The 22,704-nt window shown below is 34.1% G+C and overlaps 1 protein-coding gene across 3 annotated transcripts; it reads left to right on the top strand.

Moving 5' to 3' along the window:
• The first annotated feature begins 10,104 nt into the window (after nt 1–10,104).
• LOC142353580 (uncharacterized) lies at nt 10,105–20,956 on the top strand. 3 transcript variants are annotated; one of them, XM_075405861.1, is made up of 4 exons: nt 10,105–10,315; nt 16,959–17,168; nt 19,576–19,766; nt 20,179–20,956. In XM_075405861.1, exons 2-4 carry the CDS (start codon nt 16,982–16,984, stop codon nt 20,692–20,694), a joined length of 894 nt encoding a protein of 297 aa, XP_075261976.1. In that variant the 5' UTR covers nt 10,105–10,315; nt 16,959–16,981; the 3' UTR covers nt 20,695–20,956. The 3 variants fall into 3 exon arrangements, with proteins under 3 accessions (XP_075261976.1, XP_075261975.1, XP_075261974.1); XM_075405860.1 differs by having other exon boundaries at nt 10,299–10,315; nt 16,913–17,168; XM_075405859.1 differs by lacking the exon at nt 10,105–10,315 and having other exon boundaries at nt 16,345–17,168.
• The last annotated feature ends 1,748 nt before the right edge of the window (nt 20,957–22,704 follow it).

The following is a 22,704-nucleotide window of genomic DNA, read 5'->3' as shown; positions in this document are numbered from 1 at the left end:
TTAGAATTTTCAAAATGCAAATAAATTAATCCTATGTTTTAGTGCATTGAATGCACTGGTAAATGCATTACATGATCTATAATTATTTAAATTTGTTTATTTGAAGTTTGATCTTATGAGGTAAATGCTAGGTGATTATTTTATTTTTTCTGGCAGAAAGGAAATTAACTATTTCGGCTAAATTTTCAAGATCAAATTTCGGAATCCCGGCAATAATTTCTGTTCTCTCAATCCCCCGCACGTGAATAAACCTTCTGTTTTCATAGCCTGTGTGAACAAACGAACACATCTTTAGCATTTATAATGGTTCTTTTTAACCAATTCAGAGGTCAGTCAACTCATTATAGTTGTTTTATTGAAATTGGGGGAAGAGGAAAACAGTTCATTTAAGTCTTTGATTCTAATTAAAACCAGACACTCAACCTTGCCTTAAAGTAAACTAATTGCCTTCTTTCTTTTTCTCTTATCTCTCGTGTGATTCATTTCCGAAGAAAGCGATTGCATTCATGTGTTAAATGAAGAGTAATGAAAACAATCAACAATTCCAGTTTTGAAGATGAATGTTAGAAGTTGAATTTATTTTCGGAGTGCGAATTTGAACAGTGCCATTGGTAATTTAATAATCTTGAATTCTGTTAATCATCGCTTTCAAAGAATTTATTTATATCACTTAGTTTTTATCTACCTATTTTGAACCATGCCGTGACCTATAAAGACGCGTGAACTTGGTTTGAAGTAGACAGAGAAATTCAGTTTATTTTTGAATTGCACTGTTTAATAGCCGCCCTCATCTTCTCAGCCGGCTATTATAGCGCTCCTATTTTTTTTTACAATTCAAAGTATTTGAATTGTATTGGGGCGCTGTCTTTTTTTTAAGATCTGTTCACACATTTTCATGATTTTTGAAGTCAAATTTGAGTAGTGATTTTGGTCACGCCGAAACAGGAAGTGGAGCGAAGAAGCGAGTGGTTTTGCGGCGTGAATTTTTTTGCTCTAGTTTTAAAGTAGAGTGAGAAAAGTGTTTGAACAAAAATTTGCTTCCTTGCTAGTAGTTTTCTGTTCACATGCGGCAATTTCACTTTAAATTTTACTGTTTATAGCTGCGAAGCTGTAAGCTGAGCGAAGCTATACTGCAGTGCTCTTGGTTTTTTTTACGACTCGAAGAGGAGTATTGATATTCTACAGGTTTTTTTTTTAGCAGAAAGCAAGTTTGTTCATGACATCAATTTTGACTTCTTTCTATTCGAGCTTTTACCTCCGTTTTTGATTGTTGACTTCTGTTTTCGAACATTGGACTTTCACAATAGCTTGGTTTGTAATGTATAGCAATTGGTAAGAGTCTGTAATTCAAGGTAAAGAGGTCATTTCGAGAAAATTTGATCCCATTTCACCATCTACCTACCCCCCTCGTACCTACCCCCCCCCCCCCCCCACCTACCTACCCATCCCCCTGAACTGAAAATATTTTAACGCTTTTTAGATTGGTCTACTGTTTTTGTTATTTCTAGTGTTTTTTTTCGATATTCTGATTTTGTCCAAGTTAGGGTAGAGATTATAATTCACGACGATTCGAGTCGTTTCCGGTTTTCTACCGGCTATGTTTTTGTTTCGTCGTCTGACGCTCTTTTTTCGTTTTACATTTGTTCACACAGCAAAACCGAAAAAGTCAAATTTTCTGAATGACTTCCTCTCACTAACGGCATTTGCGCGCGTGACGTCATTTCTCACTCGCTTTAGCAAAAGTTTTTATGTGATTTGTGTGATTAGATTTCGATCATACGTGACTTAGCTCACTCAATAAAATGACTTTTGCACTTTAAAACTTAAGTTTAAATTGAATTTGTTTTAGGTCAAAGGAACTCATTTGTGCAGTAAAGGTCCCTAATAAGAGGCTTCTGTGGAATGAATTTTAACAAGCTTTATTAATTTATCGCTGAATGTTTTTTACCACAGTTTTTTGAGCGGCGTCAATTTTTTTTTTCAATTTAGATCTATCTGTTTCTATCTCTATTATATGGCACGCAGGTCTATTCTTTCGCAGCTATTCCGACAATCTGCCAGCTATGTTTTTTCATTTTTTGGATTGGATTTTGTTCTAAATGGTTTTCCCAATCCATTCATAGTCCGTTTTAGGTCGAGTTTTCTGTTTAGTCAATGAAAATTCTTTGAATTGTACGTCAGGACTTGTCCTGCTATGTTTTTTTACTTCGTCGAACAAAAAAATGTTTCGCTTTACCTCATTTTGCCGCTTTTCAACATTTTGCATTAAATCTTTTTGACTTCTCTAGGCTAGTTTCTCTCTTCTCTCGTTCTGCTAAAAGTGATTTTGAACATCAGTTGCTCTGGAAAGCAATTCAAAATGAACAGAGTCAGTATAACAAATTGAAGTCAGAAATAGAAAGGGGATAAACCCATAAAGACCAATTTTAGATGCCCGCTATTTGAACGTCGTTCCTATAAGTCTTAGGTACCATCTCTGATGCTTATTGGTATTGATAGTAGCCCCTGTAGACTCTCTCTAAGAAACAGAAGTATGTTCAACTACGAAATGCCATCAAAATAAATCGTATTTAAAAAATGTTTTTGTACAAATTTTTTTTTCAATATCTATTCTTTCAATCCCAATCATGCTTATTGGAATCAACGGCGGCTATTTTCCGGCAATGTATCTGCCGGGTATGTTTATATTGGAAGGAGGCTCGCTAACGCGCATTGGCACATGATGTTGCAACCCCGCAGAAAGAAAAAGATTTTATCAAGTAACCGATTAGTTTTCACCAAACAACAGAGTTTGAGCTACAGAAATCACTCTATCCCGTTTAACTAAGTTAAACAAAATGGAATTAGATTGTCTTTTAATTAGTGCCTCTTAATTAGTGTCTTTTAAATTTACTATCCAACTTGAGCGGCTTGTTTAATTTCGATTAGATTTAAAGTTCGATATAGACCTATAAATGAATGCAAAAGTCAATAAATTGACCTCTGCACTCACTCATCATTCTAACTTGAGAATGCTAAATCAGATCAAATTTTAATAGGCTACGCTAGCTGTCTAATAAAAGGGGCAAGTAATTTGCGCAAGAAACAAATGTCGCCAAAGTTTGTAAAACAAATCAGAACTTAAATTCAAAGCGTGCTTTTTCGAAAAACACGACAATAAAGAAAGACCATTAAAAGATCTTTTGATCCAAGTTTGTAAGTTTGTCTAAAATTTAAAAAACACGAAATTATATTGGAAGTCACTTCCTATCAATTAATGTTTATATTTGAAAACTGCAAAACTCAATTCAAATTTCAAAGAAGCGGCAAAGTGACAAGACAAACACCAATGCACCGTATGAATAACCGTAAATTTAAGGCGAGTTTCTTTAAAATATAACTTCAAAAACATGTTGCGTTTCGGTCAGTAAATAAACTAACAGCTTGAGTCACTGTATAATTTGAAAGAAACTGCATCGGCAGGCTGATTAGACTTGTTAATTTTGAGATCAAGTGACAAGTCAACAAAAACAACAGTTTATGGGCAAAGCACCATAAATTCATTATTCAGAAATCAAACAAACCAATAGAATAAAAAAACCTCTAGAACAATTCTGATGTATTTTAGCAAGACGTAACTAAGATTTGTTGTTAACTAGGATAGTTTAAAACTCGATAAAGTAAACCAAAATTGAGGGATTAATTTTTCGTTTTTTAAATTAACGTTTGTAAAACATTAGCCATTAAATGCATATATTCAGAAGTTTCACTTTTGCCTCCATATATTATCTATTGGACTTGCCATCAATCAACGTAAGTGATAAAAGAGCAGGATAAAAGCAATTATTGTCAAAAATTGGAATGAAACTGCATCGGCAGGCTGATTAGACTTGTTAATTTTGAGATCAAGTGACATTTCAACAAAAACAACAGTTTATGGGCAAAGCACCATAAATTCATTATTCATTCAGAAATCAAACAAACCAATAGAATAATTAAACCTCTGAAATAATTCAGATGTGTTTTAGCAAGACGCAACTAGGATTTGTTGTTAACCAGGATAGTTTAAAACTCGATAAAGTAAACCAAAATTGAGAGAACAATTTTTCGTTTTTTTTAATTAACGTTTGTAAAACATTAGCCATCAATTTGATATATTCAGAAGTTTCACTTTTGCCTCCTTATAAAATCAACGTAAGTGATAAAAGAGCAGGAAAACAGCAATTATTGTCAAAAAGTGTTCACAATGTGATGAAATCGAATAACTTCAGTTGTATGTCAACGTACCAACATGTCAATAGCGTCGATTAAGTTGAACTAAAATCAAAATTTAGATATTTCTTATTTTTTCTTTTTTAAGACTTTAGTTAATGAAATTAAATACCAGGACATTTAGAAATCTTCTTTGACTCTATGTCAATCAATTTTTTTTCATCAACGCGGTGATAAAAATTACAGAGAAAACAACATTTATAGTAAAAAAAAATGCACAAAATTTTGTTAAAAGAAATTGATTAGAAGTAATTTTTGCCATAAACTGTGGAAACGATTAACTGAAAACAATATATAGGTTATTTTTGACCTTGTTAGAAATTCATTGAAACTGTCAGTCATCAGGCTCAGTAACAGTACAACATAAAGAACGAAAAATGTTCAAAATTGAGATAAAAATTTTAATAAAACCAACAGTGTGAATGGTAAATAGTTTCCCCACAAGCCAATTTGGACAGCAGTACCTATGCATCATTAGCCACCAGTAGCGAGAGAAAAACGCAAAAACGCAAGTCAGATGGCTGCACTTAAAAAAAATTGCTCTAAGAACCGAAAATTTGTAGAACTACTACGAGACCAATAATAGGTTGTTTATCGAGTCCCGGCTACCAAAACACTTGAATTCAGAAAATAGTAACAAGTTTTAGCAGAATTTTTGTGTGAAACTTCAAATATTCTCAAAAATTCTAAACCCAGATAACTGCTAGCTAAAGACGATTTATTTTGAAAAAGTCTTTAATTCTATATTCTACATTTGAGAAGTTTTCTAGTGATACCAGTCACAACTCTGTATGATAAATATATTGATCGGTCAAAGTTGACAGAACGAAATAACTCAGTTGAGCATATAGTTCATCCCCCACTAAAAGTGTGTAACAAAAAGTTAAAATAGGAATTTCTGTAAGATTTTACTGTTTTCTCTGACATAAAGTGCTATCAGTTTGTAACCGTTTGTTTATTAAAACTTGTTAAAACTAAAGTATTCGGTATAGTTGTTCAATTTTTTCCTTCCATTTTTTGCTGTTTTTTTTTACTATAAAACCGTCCTACTTGTTTGTGTTGGGCAGTAACTGATTACTTCACAATTATTGGTTACAAAAACTTACCTTTGCTTAGCTATAGATCTAAAACGAGCGTCGAACTTTTTTTGTTTAGCTGTTTTTTGTGTGAGCTAATTTTGTGATGTTTTCTGCTCATTCATAACTTCAAGCAGTTAAAATTAATTTGTCGCTAATTGGTTGTCACTGCTGTCAGCTGTTTTTTTACTGCGAAAACTAAAAGCTAAAGTGCGTCTGCTGTACCTGTGGTGCTCAATTTCATTTGAGTGGTCGATAATAAATATTACCACAAGGGTTATTTTCGCTGTTTAGAAATCAACTCTTAGTTCTAACCGAGTGGTAGTTTTTATCAAACGTTTTTGCGATCTCATGACTGTATCGTTTTCGAAAGAAGTTCCTGCTAAATGTTATTTTGCGAATTTGGTAATAAATGCCTGTAATCTAGCTGTGAGCAGCGGTTTTTGACGACATCTCTTAGTAGTTATGAGTACCATCAGCGAGCTGCAATCAATTCTGTAAAAATGTTGCTAATAGCAATGAAGTAAACACTATTATTGCCGAGAGGTTTTCTCCCGTAACATTAAATTATTTATCAACAATTATCAAAAAGTTTTGGAATCAGTTGTACGAAAAATGTTGAGTTATTAATCCAAAATTGTTGAAAAAAAAACTATTGGAAAATTTGAAGTTCACTTACTTCAATTGATGGATCAGTTTTCTAATCACTTCAAATAATTCTAAAATTCTTAAAGTTTGTGTCATTTTTTTGTCCCATTCGTATTTTTGTGCAATTTTTCCTACAACCTTGTCAGATCGTTTTTAATTGCTCTCCAACGACGCTTGTAGCAATCATATTAGTCCTTTTGGACTTTGTGCGATTTTTTGTCTGGGCCTTTTGACTTTTCGTCCTCAAAAACGGGATAAATAGGAAGCGCCCTGGGAGCTTTGAATTCTCTAGAGCCTTTAAGGTCACTAGTCCCAAAGTATGCGATTCACAGAAACTGTTTTGGAGACTTCTATTTATAATGTGAAGCATTTCTAAGAGGTTGACCCCTACCCCCACGGTGCACCACCCCTCTCCCCACAGAGCAGCCCCACGGTGCACCCCCAGCCGCCGCGCTCACCCCACACCCCTTCAATTAAGCTAAAGATAGCCTCACTAAACCGTAGCTAGCTACTGAAGAAGCCAACTTCTCGCCGGTTGTTCGCGTGTAATTCGCCTGACATTGCTCGGTTATGTTTTTTGTTGTTCACCGCGCCGTCCTTTGTTTTTGGTGCATTGAACCTTATTTAAGAAATAGTTAATTGTCATGCCTTTTCAAATTTCCGAGTATTTCGGTGTTGGTTTAAGTTTTGTTTTTCATTATATTGCGTCTTGCGAAATTTACTCTGCTTTTTCGCTTTTAGAAGTTGTTCTTTATCTTCTGAGATTATTTAAAGCTGGAATTGTAATTCGTGGAATCCAAAAATTTCTGAAGTACTGATTTTTCCTCAACTGAAAGCAACAAATTCATGTGAACCGCTCTCGAAATAACCAATGCGTTTGTTTTCCTTTCAGTCTTTTGTTCATTGACAGATCTCAAATCTTAGTACGCATATGTTACTTAATTGTTCCAGTTATTTTATAATTAGTGGCCTTGAATATTATTGGATGCTTTGCCATAACAATAGTTTTTGAGGATTCTCTGGTTTTTTTGAATATGCCGTTTTCGTAAATTTTTTAAAATGTGTGCAGAAATTTTGTTTGCATTGCTCTGCAACTGATTTGGTTTGTACTTCTTTTCTCTACCTCGGCAGCTGACTTACGTCATTTTTAAAGGAACAATTGATCCGTTCATGACTGGTCTCTGTGAAATTACTTCTAAACTCAATGATTTTTGATTCTTGATGCAAACTCAAACGACGCTTGCAGCAATCATATTAGTCCTTTTAGTGTTTTATGCAATTTTTCAATTGACCGATTTCTCGTCTGACCGGTTTGACTTTTCGTCCCTGAAAATGGGAAAAGAAGGTAGCACACTGGGGGTTTTAAGTTCTCTAGATCTTTTCAGCTCACTTGTCTCGTCTCAAAACATGCGATTCACAGAAACTGTTTTGGAGACTTTTATTTATGATGTCTAAGGCCTTTCTAAGAGTAATAGGTTGACCCCACCACCCCCCACGGTGCACTACCCGCTCCCCCAGAGTGCACCCCACCCCCACCTCCACGTTGCACCACCACCTGCCCCTCGGTACACCCCCCTCCCCGCTGTCTCCACCTCACACCCCTTCAATTGAGCTAAAGCTAACCTCACTAAACCGTAGCTAGCTACTGACGACGCTAACCTCTCGCTTGTCATTCGAGAGCAATTCGCCTGACATTATTCGGTTATTATTTTTGATGTTCACTGCGCCGCCAACAGGTATTTTATAATTATTGGACTTGAATATTTTGACGCTTTACCGTAACAATCTTTGAGTGTTTTCTGGTTTTTTAATATGCTGTTTTCATAAATTTTTAGAAATGTGCACAGAAATTTTGTTTGGCTCTGATCTGCAACTGATTTTGTGTCTACTTCGGCAGTTGACTTACGTCATTTTTAAATGTACATTCATGACTTGTCTCTGCGAAATTACTTCTAAACTCGATGATTTTTTATTCTTGATTCAAACTCGCAAACGACGATTGTAGCAATCATATTAGTCTTTTATGCGATTTTTCGTCTGATCCGTTTGACTTTTCGTCCTCAAAAACGGGAAAAAAAGGTAGCGCGCTGCTGGCATTTTGTTCTCTAGATCCTTTCAGCTCACTAATCTCAAAATATACGATTCACAGAAACTGTTTTGGAGACTTATATTTTTTGTGTGGAGGGCATTTTTAAGAGGTTGACCTACGACACCCTCCCACCGCCCCCTCACGGTGCACCACCCCCTTCTCCCACAGTGCACCACCTACCCTACCTCTATCCACGGTACACCACCCACTGTTATCTTCCACTCACACCTCTTCAATTAAGCTAAAGCTAACCTCACTAAACCGTAGCTAGCTAGCGACGACGTCAACCTCTCAGCTGTCGTTCGCGAGCAATTCGTCTGACAATACGGGGTTATGTTTTTTGTTCACCCCGCCGAACTTTGTTTTTGGTGCATTGACTCTTATTTAAGAAATAGTTAATGTAGTGCATTTTTGAAATTTTGGAGTAATTCGGTGTTGGTTTAAGTTTTGTATTTGATAACTTTGCGTCTGGCAAGTTTTTGCTCTCTGCTTATTTCTCTCTTGCAGTACTTAATACGCATATGGTATTTAATTGTTCCAGTTATTTTATAATTATTGGCCTTGAATATTATTGGTCGCTTTACCGTAACAATCTTTTTTTTGAGGTTTTTCCTTTTTTAATGAGCCCTTTTGTATTTTTTTTAAAATGTGAGCAGAAATGTTCGCACTGCTCTGCAACTGATATTGTGTTTGGGCGTCTTTTTTTACTTCGGCAGTTTACTTACGTCACTTTTAAATGTACATTTGAACCATTCATGACTTGTATCTGCAAAATTACTTGTAAACTCGATGAATTTTGATTCTTGATGCAAACTGTCAAATGACGCTTGTAGCAGTCATATTAGTCCTTTTGGTCTTTTACTGTAGAGGAAAAAAATCGGAATTTTTCAGAACTCATTTTTAATATTGAGAGATTTAAGCTTGTGTGGACAACAGTAACAGCAATGAAAAGTAGCTCAAGATTGTTTAAGTCAGAAGTATCCGTCAGTTTTTTCCTGGAAGCTTTTTGAACTGGCTCAAATATTAGTGATCCAATTTTGTCGCTATTGACTACCGTCACCTTTACTGTTTTCCGGTTTCTTACTCCTGTCGATGGCGGTAATGGCATCCTATTTAATCAACTCTCGTTGAGATAACAAAAGTTGAAAAACTTACCAGTTGAGCAACGCGTTAAAGTCCAATTAACACTACGAAATCTGCTTCGTCATCATCAGACTACGAGTTTATAATATTCGTAGTCTAATCACGGCGGTAACAGTGTGATTAAGTTATGCAATTGATGTAATCGCAGCGTTTAGTTCTTTTTAGAATATCAAGTTAAGATTTTTGCATAACTATATTTTCTGCTAATTGATATTGCTGTGTACTTTGCTCATTTGTTTCCTACTTTATCTCAATGTGACGTCTGAGGTCTCTGAAAGTAACTTAAGCTTTTTTGAGACATAATGTACAGATGAAACGGCTCTTGTACCAGACTTAATTGCATGCGTCAGGTATAGTTGCGCCCTTTTGCTGAAGGGAAATCCCGGATTAAGTCAGATTCCAAATCTGGAATAAGATAAGTGAAAATCTTTTTGTCTCTACGCAGATTCCCGTGCATTTTCCGTTTTTTGGAATTTGAATTTTGAGAGGTCTTTATTCAAGCAATGTTCCGAGCACTTGTCGGCTATGTTTATACTACTAGAAGTAGACGAGATTTTAACATAGCTTTTAAATGAACGCACTAGCTATCAAAGTTTATAGGTTTTGATACCAATTTAAACCTACTCCTTTATTCAATTAAGTAGCGATATATAAAAACAGAAGTTTCATTGCAAACGTCACGAAACGGGTTTATTGTCTGGCCAAGTAGGATTAAATTATCCGCCTTCGCTTAGGATATTGTAGTCGGTGAATTTTCACCTATCCATTGTAAAATTGAAAGTGAACAGAGTTATTTCGGCTGACAAATTGGAATAAATAGTTGCGGGGCCAATTTTGTTTGTCGCGGCGTTTTCATGTATTTACAGTCGCAAAGTTTAAGCAGTCTTAAACCGTTTTAACTGAAGTTATTTATGTTAAGATTGCCTCGAGTGTTTGCGTTGTTCTTTAGATTAATGTTATAGTTTCTGATCTTTGTTATGTTTAAATTGTTCATTCCGTGTTCTGTAATTTTCGTATTTACTTCAGAAAAGGTTTCAGTTACGTCTTGCTTTTCGAAATCATAGCTGCTTCCTGTTTAAGATAAACTGAAACACCGAATTGCTCATTGGTAATTTATGTTTGACCCATTTTTGATTACTGATTAATTAACAAGGCGGCTCGGTAATGTGCGATGGCACATAAGGTTCCGACCCCGCCCATCCACAAATTTGGCATAATTGTCTACCAAATGAGGAACAGATAGAAGAACCCAAAAATTATTTTTTGCGATTCCCAAAAAAGCCCAAGTCTTTTTCAAAAAATTCTGTATCAACGATAAGATAGCCTCCGAAGCAAATAACTCAGTGGAGTAAAAGTTGATGCATTAGATTGCTGTAATATGTCAATATTAAGAAAGCGAGTCTAGACGAAAAGCAAAATCAAACAACAACAACAACAAACATTAATTACATCAAAAAATTTATGTCCCTCTTAAAAACTAAATTTAATAACAAAATCAACATACCGTCAGATAAACCCAAAACTAAACAAAAATAACTTATAAATCCCCAGAAAACATATGCGACCAGTCCATAAAAAGGTTTGGTAGCAATTATACAAGAAAGAACAAAAACAGTAAAGTAAAAAAATTAACTTATTTTTTTGAAACAGTTAACTTCAAAGTAATAAATACCATTAGGAATCAATTAATATTACCACAAATTTACGAATTCCACTACTTCTATAGAAGGGCATTAGGACCTGTCCTTATTCATTTTTTAAAGCGGCTAAAAAAAACAACAAAGAACAAACAAAATTTCAATTGAAACTTGCCAGAAAACGCTGTCAAAACCGTCAAGCCAATTTTTGGCACTCAAAATACATTTGATTGCGCCTTCTTCAAACAGCTATAATTTAGTACGTGGCTATTCATTAGTAAGACTAGGTAACAAGCAGACAAAAAAGCGAAGTGCTAAAGTATGTAATTTTTTTTTCGAAACAAAATTACATTTAATGTCATGAAAGGCATTAATAACAAAAAGAGCTATTTAAATAGGGTCGTTTATTCAAAAAAAGCCCTCGAGACCTGTAATTATCCAGAATATTTCTTGCATCTACAAAAAGAACGTCAAATATGACAAAAATCACATTAGTTTACTTTTTTTTGTGAAAAACCGGTGTCGAAGCCAGTAAGGTCATAACAAATTCTTTAAAAGATTTTGGGACACCAATCCCTCTTATTCCTTTGACACCCATAATGTTATATTTGACCTGTAGTTAACTAACGAGATTAGGTAACAAAAAGAAACATAAAAAGAACAAAATTGCGAAGTTGAAAAAAATTGCGAAGTTAAGTTTTTTTAAATTTTGGAAAACGATTGTTTTGATCGTCATGAAAGCCATCAGCTATCTACTAATATCAGAATATCGGTTCTTCTACTTTTCTATGAAAAGCCAATGAAAGCTATCACTATACAGGAAAATTCATACGACCGAAATGACAAAGTATAAATGACAGTTAGAGACAAAATTAAAAAATTCAATTGATTTCTTCAAGAAACAGGCGTCGAGGCCGTTAAAACGATGTATATCTTTCAGAATTTTAATATGTTCAATTGTGCCTTATTCTGAATGCTAATGAGGTGACATGAGAACCGTCAAAAATGTGATAATGTGACAAAATTAGAAAACGTGAAAAACTGGCAAATATCAAAACAAAAAAAATCTGAAATCTTGTGGTATCAAAGCCAGAAAACAATAATTTCAGGCTTAAAACTGCAACTGAGAATAAATGTTTAATAAGTAGAAAGAAGAAGCGGTCGTTTTTTTGCTGACATTAAGCTGGAAGTTGTACAAATTAAGAAAAAAAGTAGAGAAAAAGTTAATTAAGCCATTATTTATTGAAAGGTCAATTATTTTTAAAAAAAGAAACGACCATAATTTTTCAATTAAAAAACTTAATGCATTAGCTTGGAGCTTCTTAACAAGCAAATCGGTTGGACCTATCACTCCTGAGCTTTGATTTGATATGTTCTGTTTTTTATTATTAAAAAAAAGTCTTTTTTATTTAAAAAAAAAGACCGACTGATTAAAACCCGATTTTTTTTGGATTGTAACAGTCCTAGAATGGCCAAAAACAAGCCCTAATAATACTTATTGTCCCTTAGGAATAACTGATTTTTCGAATGTTGTAGATATAGATAATTTGGTAGTTGAAAACTCAAAATAAATTCTGCATTTTTGATAATCAACGAGTAAAGTTGGCAAAAAACGGCAAGGTTTTAACTACAGTGCACTCTCAGCGGACTCTGAAGTAGAAATAGCCCCCCTTTGAGTCTAGAAAGATTTTTCGAGTGTTGTTTGGGGATGTACTGTCGGCAAATTTAATCAAAGTGGACTAAATTAGCTTATTTCGTGCTGTTTTTGATGAAAAAGTCTAAATTTTGAAATGTTTATCCAGATTTTTTGACCAAAAAAATTAAATCAAAACAATCAACAATTCTTGTTCGTCTTCAAAATTAAAATCAACGACACTATTCTTAAAAATTATAACAAATTTTAGCAAAATTGACGAAAATTTAGGCAAAAATTCCGGAAAATGTGAATAAAAACAACGTGAATTCACTCTTCTTTTCTCAGAACTTTAAACCTCGATAACTCTCTAGAAATCGAAAATTAAAAAAATCTTTTTAATTCCATATTCTACGCTGGATGAGCTTTCTAATGATACCAGTCTCAACTCTCTACGATGAATATATCGAGCGGCGAAAATTCACGGAACAAAAAAAAATCCCAGTTGAGTATATAGTTCCTCCCCCCTCAAGAGGGTCGGAACAATAATCGCGTCATCTTCCACGGCGCCATTTCTACAGTCCAGAGGATTTGGATTGTTACGTGGCGCTCTTTTCGTACGACGAAAATAGGAGTATTGCTGGAATGTCTTTTTGATCAATAATTTTGCTGGGAGTGTATTTGAAACAGCAAGCGCATTACGTGAAAAAGTGTTCAAAATAGTAAACAATTTGAAAAGAAAGGAAAGCACAGCGGTTTTCTGTTCATATTATGTTTTTAAGTGAGTGGCGCGAATTTTCAGCAGTTTTCATATTTCAATAATTCGTTTTAGCAAGTTTGTCCCACTAAGCAACAATATAGATATCCAAGGTGCTATTTTGACGCTTTTATATTGTTTTTTGACTAATACTTCTTTTTTATCTGTCTCAATATGTTTAAAAGCAGTGGATACGTCTAGCTGATATTTCTGATGCAGGTTTATTAGTTTTGAAGGTTTTAACTTCAGAAAAAATGAGAAAAAGACCGATTTTATTTACTGAATTTATCTAGTTTTCTTATTTTTACAATTTTAGAAATTTATCTCTTTATTGCAATCTTTCGACATTCATAATTTTAATGCTTGAATTCAAAACTTCGTGGTTCTTTTTAGTTAGTTAATAGTTTTGCTAATTTTTGCTAGTTTCCTTTTATTTAATTGATTTTAACTAATTTATTTTCTTGATACCTTCATGGAGTTAGACTCTTACAGCAGCAGATTTGAGGAATGTGAGTGATTTGCAAAATCGTATGCGCTAGATTTTCAGTTTCTCGTTGTGTTTAATTTTCTGAACAACTCTTTTCTTATGTGATCAACGTTTTTTCTGTGCACGTTTTGAGGAAGCGTTTTTTGCATGCAAGCTATATTTCCAATATTTTCATTTTGTCATAAAAATTTCTAATTTTTGGTACAATAACGTTGACATATATACGCCTGGTAGTCTATGACAATGTCACATTTTATGTCTCCCTTGAATGATTTGTCTATCGCTGTACTCTTTTCGCTGTAATAATGTGCGCTAGGTTGATTCTCGAACAGTGCTTGTTTGATGTTTTTCCCAAAAAAATTGGTAATTTCATTTTGGATTTTTTTTTCTATTAGCATGCCGTTGGATTTCTTTTCATTTTTTTTTAAGTTTGAGTGACGTCAGTTAGTGTGGCCAGTTTCGTACATAGTTGTTTCTTAAAAGGGAATACTTCTCCTCTTTTTGATTTGCTAATTATTTTTAGTAGTACAGAGTGCGAAAAGAGTATTTTAAGGCAGAAAACTCATTTAAAGTGAAGGCACAAATTTTTGCATTCGTCTATGTTTTTTAAAGCAATTTTGCGCTTCAGAGACAATTTTCTATTGATGACAGGACGTATTGGCTTTGTAATGAGGCATAAATTAATCTTTTAGGTGTTTTAGATGAGAGCTTATACTTTTTATTACTGACATTTTTTTAAAAAAAAATTTTTAGTTTGTGTTTGAGTTTTGGATGCCTCGTTGCTTAGTTTAAATAATGGCTGGTCTACCTAATGATGCATAATTGGATCTTTTGTGCTTCAATGACCGTCATCAAATTGTTTCGTTTTTTTTTTGTCTTTTTGGTGTTGGTTTTGCGGTCTTGAACCTTATTCCTATTAATAGCAGAACTGTTTGGCTCATTGATGAGACATAGATAACTTGGACTCTATTTTTATAAGAATCTTCAGTGAATTTATTTGCCGCGTATTTGTTGCATTTTATATTTGAATTTAGTATAGTTGACAACACATCTCACCGGCTTTCTAACGATGTATAATTGACTCTTTTTATAGGTTTCATTTTTAGCTGACACACTTGGGTGTTTTGGGTTTGCCCCCTTGTTATTGTCTTGTCTTTTAACCTTGTTATCCACAGTCCTAATTACCTTCATATTTAGGCTTAATTGGAAAAGTTATTCATTTTTGTAGAATAAGCATATTTAATGAGTTAGAAATTATTGGTTCTCGCTACTTTGATTTTTACTGTTTGTCTTTTGCCCTTGTTACTGTATTTACAAGTCTCAAGCCTCATCGGATTTCATATATCAGCGTAGGATTGACTGTTCTGAGTTTTGTCACTACAGAAGGAACAAATCTGTATTAACAAATTTGACATTACTAAATACGTCATTGAGTGAGGGTCTGCTATAAACTCTTCTCTCACCTAATTTAGCAGGTTACAAAAGGGTTTTTTAAATCTTACTTGCGCTTTTTGTTTTTTCAGTTTGTCCCTCAGTTGTTGACATAAAAGTTAGCATATGCTTTCTTATAGTGAGTAGTTTGATATGTTTGAGCTTTTAAATATATCGGCGTGTTATAATAACTTTGATGCGTTCGAAGTGTGACAAAATTTTAAACGTCCTTCTTATTGAAGTTCTTTATGGCCTTTTTCTAAGGACACTTAATATGAACAGGATGCTTCATGAACAGTATGGACACTACTGGTTTTGATTTAAATTTTTAGTTTATTTGTATGTGCGGTTATATGTTTTGCTAACTATCAGCTAATTATCAGTTTTTTTTAATATTTTATGTAGTTCTTTAGATAGTTTTTCAAGACTTCTCCTTCTATGTTTCTCTAACATCGTTAGGTAAAGTCTTCGCTCATTCTGCCTGATGTGCATTTAAAGTGCAGTTAATTGGCAAGCTAATCTGAATTGAATGGAGTTAATTTCGAAGAACTAAATCAATAATAAACTGAATCCCACGAAGCCCACTTTTAGATGCCAGTTACGTAAACTTTGTTTTAATTAGTTTTGGTTTTCAGCCGCAATACTAATTAGTATTCACATTATTAGGAATCGTGATAAACCCTACGTACCAAATTGAAAAATTCCGTCAATATAACACGTATTTTTTCATTTTGTTTTTAAGAAAACAGTCCATTTTTTTAATTATTCCAATGCTGATCGGGATCATGTGAATCAACGGCGGATTTTTTCCGATGATCTGTGCGGTGTGTTCATTTTTGTTTTGTACTATTTTAATTTAGAAATTGGACTTATTTAGAAAATATTTAAAGAAGCGTTAAATTGTAATCAAATTGAAATTTGAGGTGTCATAGGGTTCAACTGCCTCTTATATCATGCTTCTGTTCATAGTTTGCCTGTTTTTTAAAGATAAAGGTTCTTTCTTAGGCGTTCAGTTTTTGTAAATTTTTTTGCAGTTTTCTGTTTTTGGTTTATGTGTATCTGCGGTTATATGTTTTGCTAACTATCAGCTAATTATCAGTTTTTTAAAATATTTTGTGCAGTCCTTTAGATAGTTTTTCAAGACTTCTCCTTCTATGTTTCTCTAACATCGTTAGGTAAAGTATTCGCTCATTCTGCCTGATGTGCATTTAAAGTGCAGTTAATTGACAAACTAATCTGAATTGAATGGAGTTGATTTCGAAGAACGAAATCAATAATAGAAACTGAATCCCACGAAGCCCACTTTTAGATGCCAGTTACTTAAACTTTGTTTTAATTAGTTTTGGTTTCCAGCCGCAATAATAATTAGTATTCTCATTATTAGGAATCGTGGTAAACCCTGCGTACCAAATTGAAAAATTCGTCAATATAACACGTATTTTTTCATTTTGTTTGTAAGAAAACAGTCCATTTTTTTAAATTATTCCAATGATGATCGGGATCATGTGAATCAACGGCGGATATTTTCCGATGATCTGCGCGGTGTGTTCATTTTTGTTTTGTACTATTTTAATTTAGAAAATGGACTTATTTAGAAAATATTTAAATATTTGAAGAAGCGTTAAATTGTAATCAAATTGAAATTTGAGGTTTCATAGGGTTCAACTGCCTCTTATACCATGCTTCTGTTCATAGTTTGCCTGTTTTTTAAAGATAAAGGTTCTTTCTTAGGCGTTCAGTTTTTGTAAATTTTTTTGCAGTTTTCTGTTTTTGAGACATATCTTGAGCAATTCTGTGCTTACAAAGAAAAAGCGTTAAATTGGTTGGCAATGGTGGAAGACAGTACAGGCTATGCTCCCCCAAGTTACGATGAAGCGACGGGTTACTGTCCAGTCACGAGAACAGATGAGAATGAAGAAAACGGAGCGAAAAAGATATCAACGCAAACAGATAACACTGCTCAGTACAAGTTCAGTGATTTCAAACGAACACCTACGATATCTTTCGGAGTACCAGGTATATCGCAATTTTCCGCGGCTGAAATCTGATTTTGATGCTTCAAGCTAGGGATACCCGTTAAACTGTTGCTTAAGATATTTATTACAATAGCCTTGCTAGGAATAACTGGGATGCTCAATAGCATTCGCATATCATGGTCCGAGGCCTAATTTGCGTACATTAATGATTATTAATTAATAGCCGCGTCCTCAATTCCAGGCGGCTATTATAGCGCTCCTAATTTTTTTTTTACAATTCAAAGAATTTGATTTGTATTGGGTCTTTTTTACGACTCGAAGAGGAGTATTGGAGAAGTCCTTTTTTAAATCAATTTTATTGGAGTGATTTTTGAAGCGGGAAATGAAACGCGTGGAAAAATTTAGAGTGATTTTGGGGCTGAACAAAAGTTAAGAGCGGAGCGAAAAGAGAGTGGTTTTTGTTCATACCGCTGTTTTTGAGAGAGCGAGAAATTGATGTGTGAAAAATTTTTCTCTCAGCGAGCGAAATTTGTTTGTTCACGTGCGGCTTTTAAAAGCAGTTTTTTGCAACTTTTGATGGTTATAAAGTTTGATTATGATATTGTATTAGTTTTAGGCTTGTTTTAATAGGAATTGAAGATTTCAAGTAGTTAATTCTGAGTTTAATGCTAATTTGGAGGGTTTTGATCAGTTTTGCTGATTTTTAGACGAAGTTGAATGATTTTTTGCATGTTTTTTTTTGTATTAATGCTTTAAATGGGATTTGAATAGAAGCTTGTTACTCAAGGAATATTCAGCTGCTAATTGACTAAATTTTTATTGGTATAAATCATTCTTTTCTTCGGAAAATTGACAGAAAAATTGAGAAATTTTAAACCATTTTTCTTTTTTTTTTTGCGGTTTCTCTATTTTCTTAGTCTTAGACAAGTTTCTTAGCCTATTATGATTTGCCCATTGTTTTGCGAGCTTTCCATTTCCCTAATTATAAAGGAATTTTACTCGGCTTTATGATTCCTTGTACAAAAAAACTCATTAAGTTCTAGTTTTTTTACTCAGTTTGATTTTGAATACCGTTTCTATTCTTCCTTAAATACTTTATGGCGTTTGTGGAGGTTCCGGGTTCACAATAGTTGTTTTAGTTGTGTAGTCAAAAGTATGGGCAGTTTTCTCCTTCGAGTCGGTTCCGGAATTCTTCCGGCTATATTTTTTTTAAGATCTGTTCACACATTTTCATGATTTTTGAAGTCAAATTGGAGTAGTGATTTTGGTCACGCCGAAACAGGAAGTGGAGCGAAAAAGCGAGTGGTTTTGCGGCGTGAATGTTTTTCGCTCTAATTTTATAGTAGAGTGGGAAAACGGTGTTTGAACAAAAATTCGCTTTCTCGGTAGTGGTTTTTTGTTCAGATGCGGCAATTTCACTTTGATTTCTTACTGTTTTTTCGATTTTTTTCCAAGTGATTTTCCCAATCCATTCGTAGTTATTTCTAGACCTAGTTTTTTGTTTGAACCAAATTTCCATTTCTCGCTAATGATTTTTTGTTCAAATGCGGCATTTTTACATTGATTTTCTGTTTTTTTTTTTTAATTTTTTGATCTGATTTTTTTAGAAATAGTTTTCCCAAGTCACTCATAGTACGTTCTAGGTCTAGTTTTTTGTTTAGTCAATGAAAACTTTTTGAATTGTGCGTCAGAACTTGTCCTGCTATTTTTTTTACTTCGTCTAACCGATTTTTGTATCGTCTTACCCTGACTTCTTGGAATTGACTTTCAATGACTTACCTCACTCAAAAAATGACTTCTGAACTCACTCATAGAACTTTTATGAACATTTACTTATTGAAGGTCAATATTGTGCATCTAAGTAGTGCCAAACATATATGCCCTAATTCTTGATCATTAGAGTCTTGAGTTTTTGATTCTGAATATTAATTTTGGGATCTTTTCCGTTTGTGCCCCCAGTACGTTATGCGCCCCCCCCCCCCCCCCCCCAGTTACAGAGCACGTGCCATTATATAGTAAGTCATTATGTAAAAAATATTGCACGTGCATTGAGGGGGGTGCAAATAATATGCGCCCACTAAGATGAGGGCGAAAAAGGGAAAAGATCCTAATTTTGAAAAGCCCTATTAGGGCTTTATCCTTATAGAGCTTATGTGTCTCATAAAAATGACAGTCCGAAGCTAACCCCAAAAAGTCTGAGCTAAACACAGAAAATGGGAGCAATTTTGCGTTTTCATTTTAATAGAATTCTCGGTACATAATTTTGCAAGCGGATTTGCTAACAAGTAAATGCTGATCTCAGTACTTTGTCACACAAAATTTTTCATTTAATTAAGAAAGCAATCTATTCTCTCCACTGTTTTGTTTTTATTTTGAAATTTTTAAAATGCATGATGGATAAAATAGGTAAATATTGAGAATCATGATCTATCGGAAGATTGCGTAAGAAACTGCTTCGTCAAGTGCCGTGCCCTACAGTGCTCCTCAGAACACGACTGCAGTATCATTGGCCCAGAGTGATGCACTGATCCGGAGTGGCCAAAATAAAGACAACCAATGGTCACATGGCCTGTTAGAGTGCTTTAGTGGACCATCCGAGGCCTGTTTTGGCCAGTTTTGCTGTCCTTGTATTATGGAGGTGAGTTGAGCACTTTTTAACAGGAGGTTAAACGTTTTCAAACCAATAATAAATTATATCTTTTGCTAATTCTTGTTATAAATCAAAAACTTTATGAAAATGAACCAATTGACTCCGATAATAAACATTTTTAAAACCGTTGCTTGTATCTAAACTATAAATGTATTTAAAACATCGTCAAGTAAATGTTGCAAATCCTCAAAACATGAAAAACAAAGTTAACAAATTGGATGCTAGAAGTTCTTAACTCTTTTTGTTTTCTTTTCCAAGCGTTCTTGAATTAGGAAAACTTTTGTATCCTTTATTCGTCAAAATTATGACCCCGAACTAACTTTTTATTGAGGTTTGTTTCAAAAGTTATTGCTCAGTTATTGCTAAGATGAACAGTTATAATAATGACTGACTCTTTTAGTACCGAGTGGCAAAACAGGCAAATGTGCGACGTGTAGCGGATGGGCTGGCAGTTACAAGCATCGTGGGCGGAACTTTGATCGCTGTTGCGTTTCTCGTATTCGTCATCATTGAGGCAAATTTGCCCAATTTAGAAAACAGCAGTTCTGATGATGTCTATGACAGTCGCGATTGGTGGAAAGATGGCGAAAGCGAAGACGATTACGATGATTACGAATTTGATCCCGATGTGAACTTCAGAAAAATGACAACTCATTTCGAAATGTTCGGACTTGTAATTCTATCATTAGTTTTCTGTGTTCTGAAGATAATCAGAGTGTTTCTGGGATTCTATCTTCGACAGCATATTAGAAAAGTTCACAGAATTGGTCTGAAGGATTCGGTAATATCGACTGCGATTGAAGATGCCATCAGTGTTGTGTTGTGTTATGATTGCACGATTTGTCAAGAGAAGTCAACAATGGACCAGCAACAAAGAGAGCGTGCTTTTTACTCACAAGTTATGGAGCAAGATTAGCAAGTTTTTTTGTTCCAGAAACTCTATTTAACCTTTTTGTAACTGCTTGATGAAATTTATTGAATATGATTTACAAACGATTCTTAATTTGATCACAAATTGTTTAGTTTTATATCAATTTTGCAATTTTTGTATAATTTAAGCTTTTTCGTACAAAAACGTGAGGAGGGAAGCGATCGCGGCAGCTTATTCTATAGTAACTAGTTTTCAAAGTGTTTTGTTAAAAATAACTGTTCATCAAATAAATTGCAGCTCAACTCGCTTTTTTCTCTTTGTTTCTGGCTAAGACTGGAAGAAAACTGAGATAATTTGATACAGGATATCAAAGTAGAGCCAAGCATTTTTAAGGAATGTTCACAGATTTCCTAATCAGAAGATGCGTATTAAATTTCAAAATAGTTCCTCATTGATTTCTGAACTAGATTGTTAGGTTTATATGAAGTGTAAAAGTGTTAATAGCCTTTAGATCTTTCTACGGGTTTTGTCAGAGCATTATACTTTCTGAAGTTTGACTTGCTTCATATCCGAATTTTAACGTCAATTACCCTGAACTGAGAGACCTTCATCAACTAACGACATTTCTTCGGCTAAATTCAGAAAATAGCAAGTATGATGTAGTTTTGTTCCCGAATTTTTAATTTAACGAGGATACAGACATCCAGCTCCCTAGTTAAACGTATGCGGCTTAGAACTGTTGCGGTTCCAAAAATGTGCTAGACTCAAGTTCCTTCAAGAGGATGTGCAATTTTCTTCTCGTCATCCTGCAGTCAACAGTTCAATTTTGAACCGGCATTTCAAATTTTATTTTTCCAAATTTTATTTTTCACTAACAGGTACTGCTGTGGCCATCTAGATGAGGTTTCTACTGTATTGAATGTTTGTTCCAATATTTCCATCATTAGCTAAGGACGTTTTTCATAGAGTTTGACATTTTGAACAATGTGTAGGGGTTTTATGGCTTCTGTGGTAATGTGTTTCTAACTGTTGAAGTAATGCTGGGTGGCCGTTGTTGGCTGGAATTACAAGATATGCGCTGTTTGCCATAATTGACTGCTGCTCTGTTTTCCTTGTTAATTAAAAAGCTATATCTTCAAATTTTCGATTGGTTATTTTGCCCTAGATCTTTTAGTATTAGAACTGCGAGTACAGATTACTAGCTGAGCGAATTAGATTAGTATAACTTTTGCTGTTTTAAACAGCAAAACTACAAAAAAAACTACAAAAAGGCGCCGAAGTTAGTTTTTAAATCTTTGTAGTCTTTGTGGTGGTGTGTACTAAGCTAAAATAACACCATTTTTAGTCCCCTTTGTTTCATCATCCCCAGGTAGTCGATATCCCTCGCTGTTTTGATAGAAATTGCTTCTGATGTTTATAGCAGCAAAGTGATAGCTGTGGCTATTTTCGGCCATCTCTTGGTTTTCTTACAATCCAAAGGATTTTTACTTTATTGGTCCGCTGTCATTTTTTTTTAAAGATTGTTAACTTTTTTTCAGCTTTTGCATATTATGGATAAGCCAAACTAAAGTGGTGACTTCAATCACGCTGCAGTAGTAAAAATTGAGTAGATTTGAAGCGTGATTGCTTTCAACCTGCCTTTGAGGTGGAGTTCGAAATTGTTGGTTGATTAAATGTTCGATTTTTGAGATGAATATTTCTACACGAGCGGTAATTTGACGGCTCTTTTCAGTGTTTTTCTTTTGAATGCTAAACTTTCCCATGTTCTCCATTTGTACTTGATTGAACTGAGTCCCTCAGTGGACAGTAAAATCTTGTTATGACTTTGGCACTATTTTTTGTATTAAAATATTAATTGCATTTGATTCTGGCCTGTATTTTTTAATGTCTTAAAATTTGCTTACAGCTGCTTTTTGGCAGCTTTTTTATTGCTATTGAGTCATAAATGACAAAAACAAACGGTTTTACGTCTTAGCTAATGGTTGTTCCGGTTTTGAGACTATTTGATTTTAAAAAATATTAGTTTGTTGTTTTGTCCGTAATTCTTGTTCATTT

The sequence above is a fragment of the Convolutriloba macropyga genome, chromosome 14 (assembly GCF_964194025.1).
Source record: "Convolutriloba macropyga chromosome 14, txConMacr16.3, whole genome shotgun sequence".
NCBI classification, from domain to species: domain Eukaryota; kingdom Metazoa; phylum Xenacoelomorpha; order Acoela; family Convolutidae; genus Convolutriloba; species Convolutriloba macropyga.
Note: the sequence above shows the minus strand (reverse complement) of the source record. Positions and strands in the feature narration are given on the sequence as shown.

What these genes read in the sequence shown, in the direction of transcription:
- LOC142353580 (XM_075405861.1), top strand. Translation starts at nt 16,982, where the DNA reads ATGGTGGAAGACAGTACAGGCTATGCTCCCCCAAGTTACGATGAAGCG. An exon ending in GATATCTTTCGGAGTACCAG is followed by an intron (nt 17,169 to 19,575) that starts GTATATCGCAAT and finishes AGATTGCGTAAG; the next exon opens with AAACTGCTTCGTCAAGTGCC. An exon ending in GCTGTCCTTGTATTATGGAG is followed by an intron (nt 19,767 to 20,178) that starts GTGAGTTGAGCA and finishes TGACTCTTTTAG; the next exon opens with TACCGAGTGGCAAAACAGGC.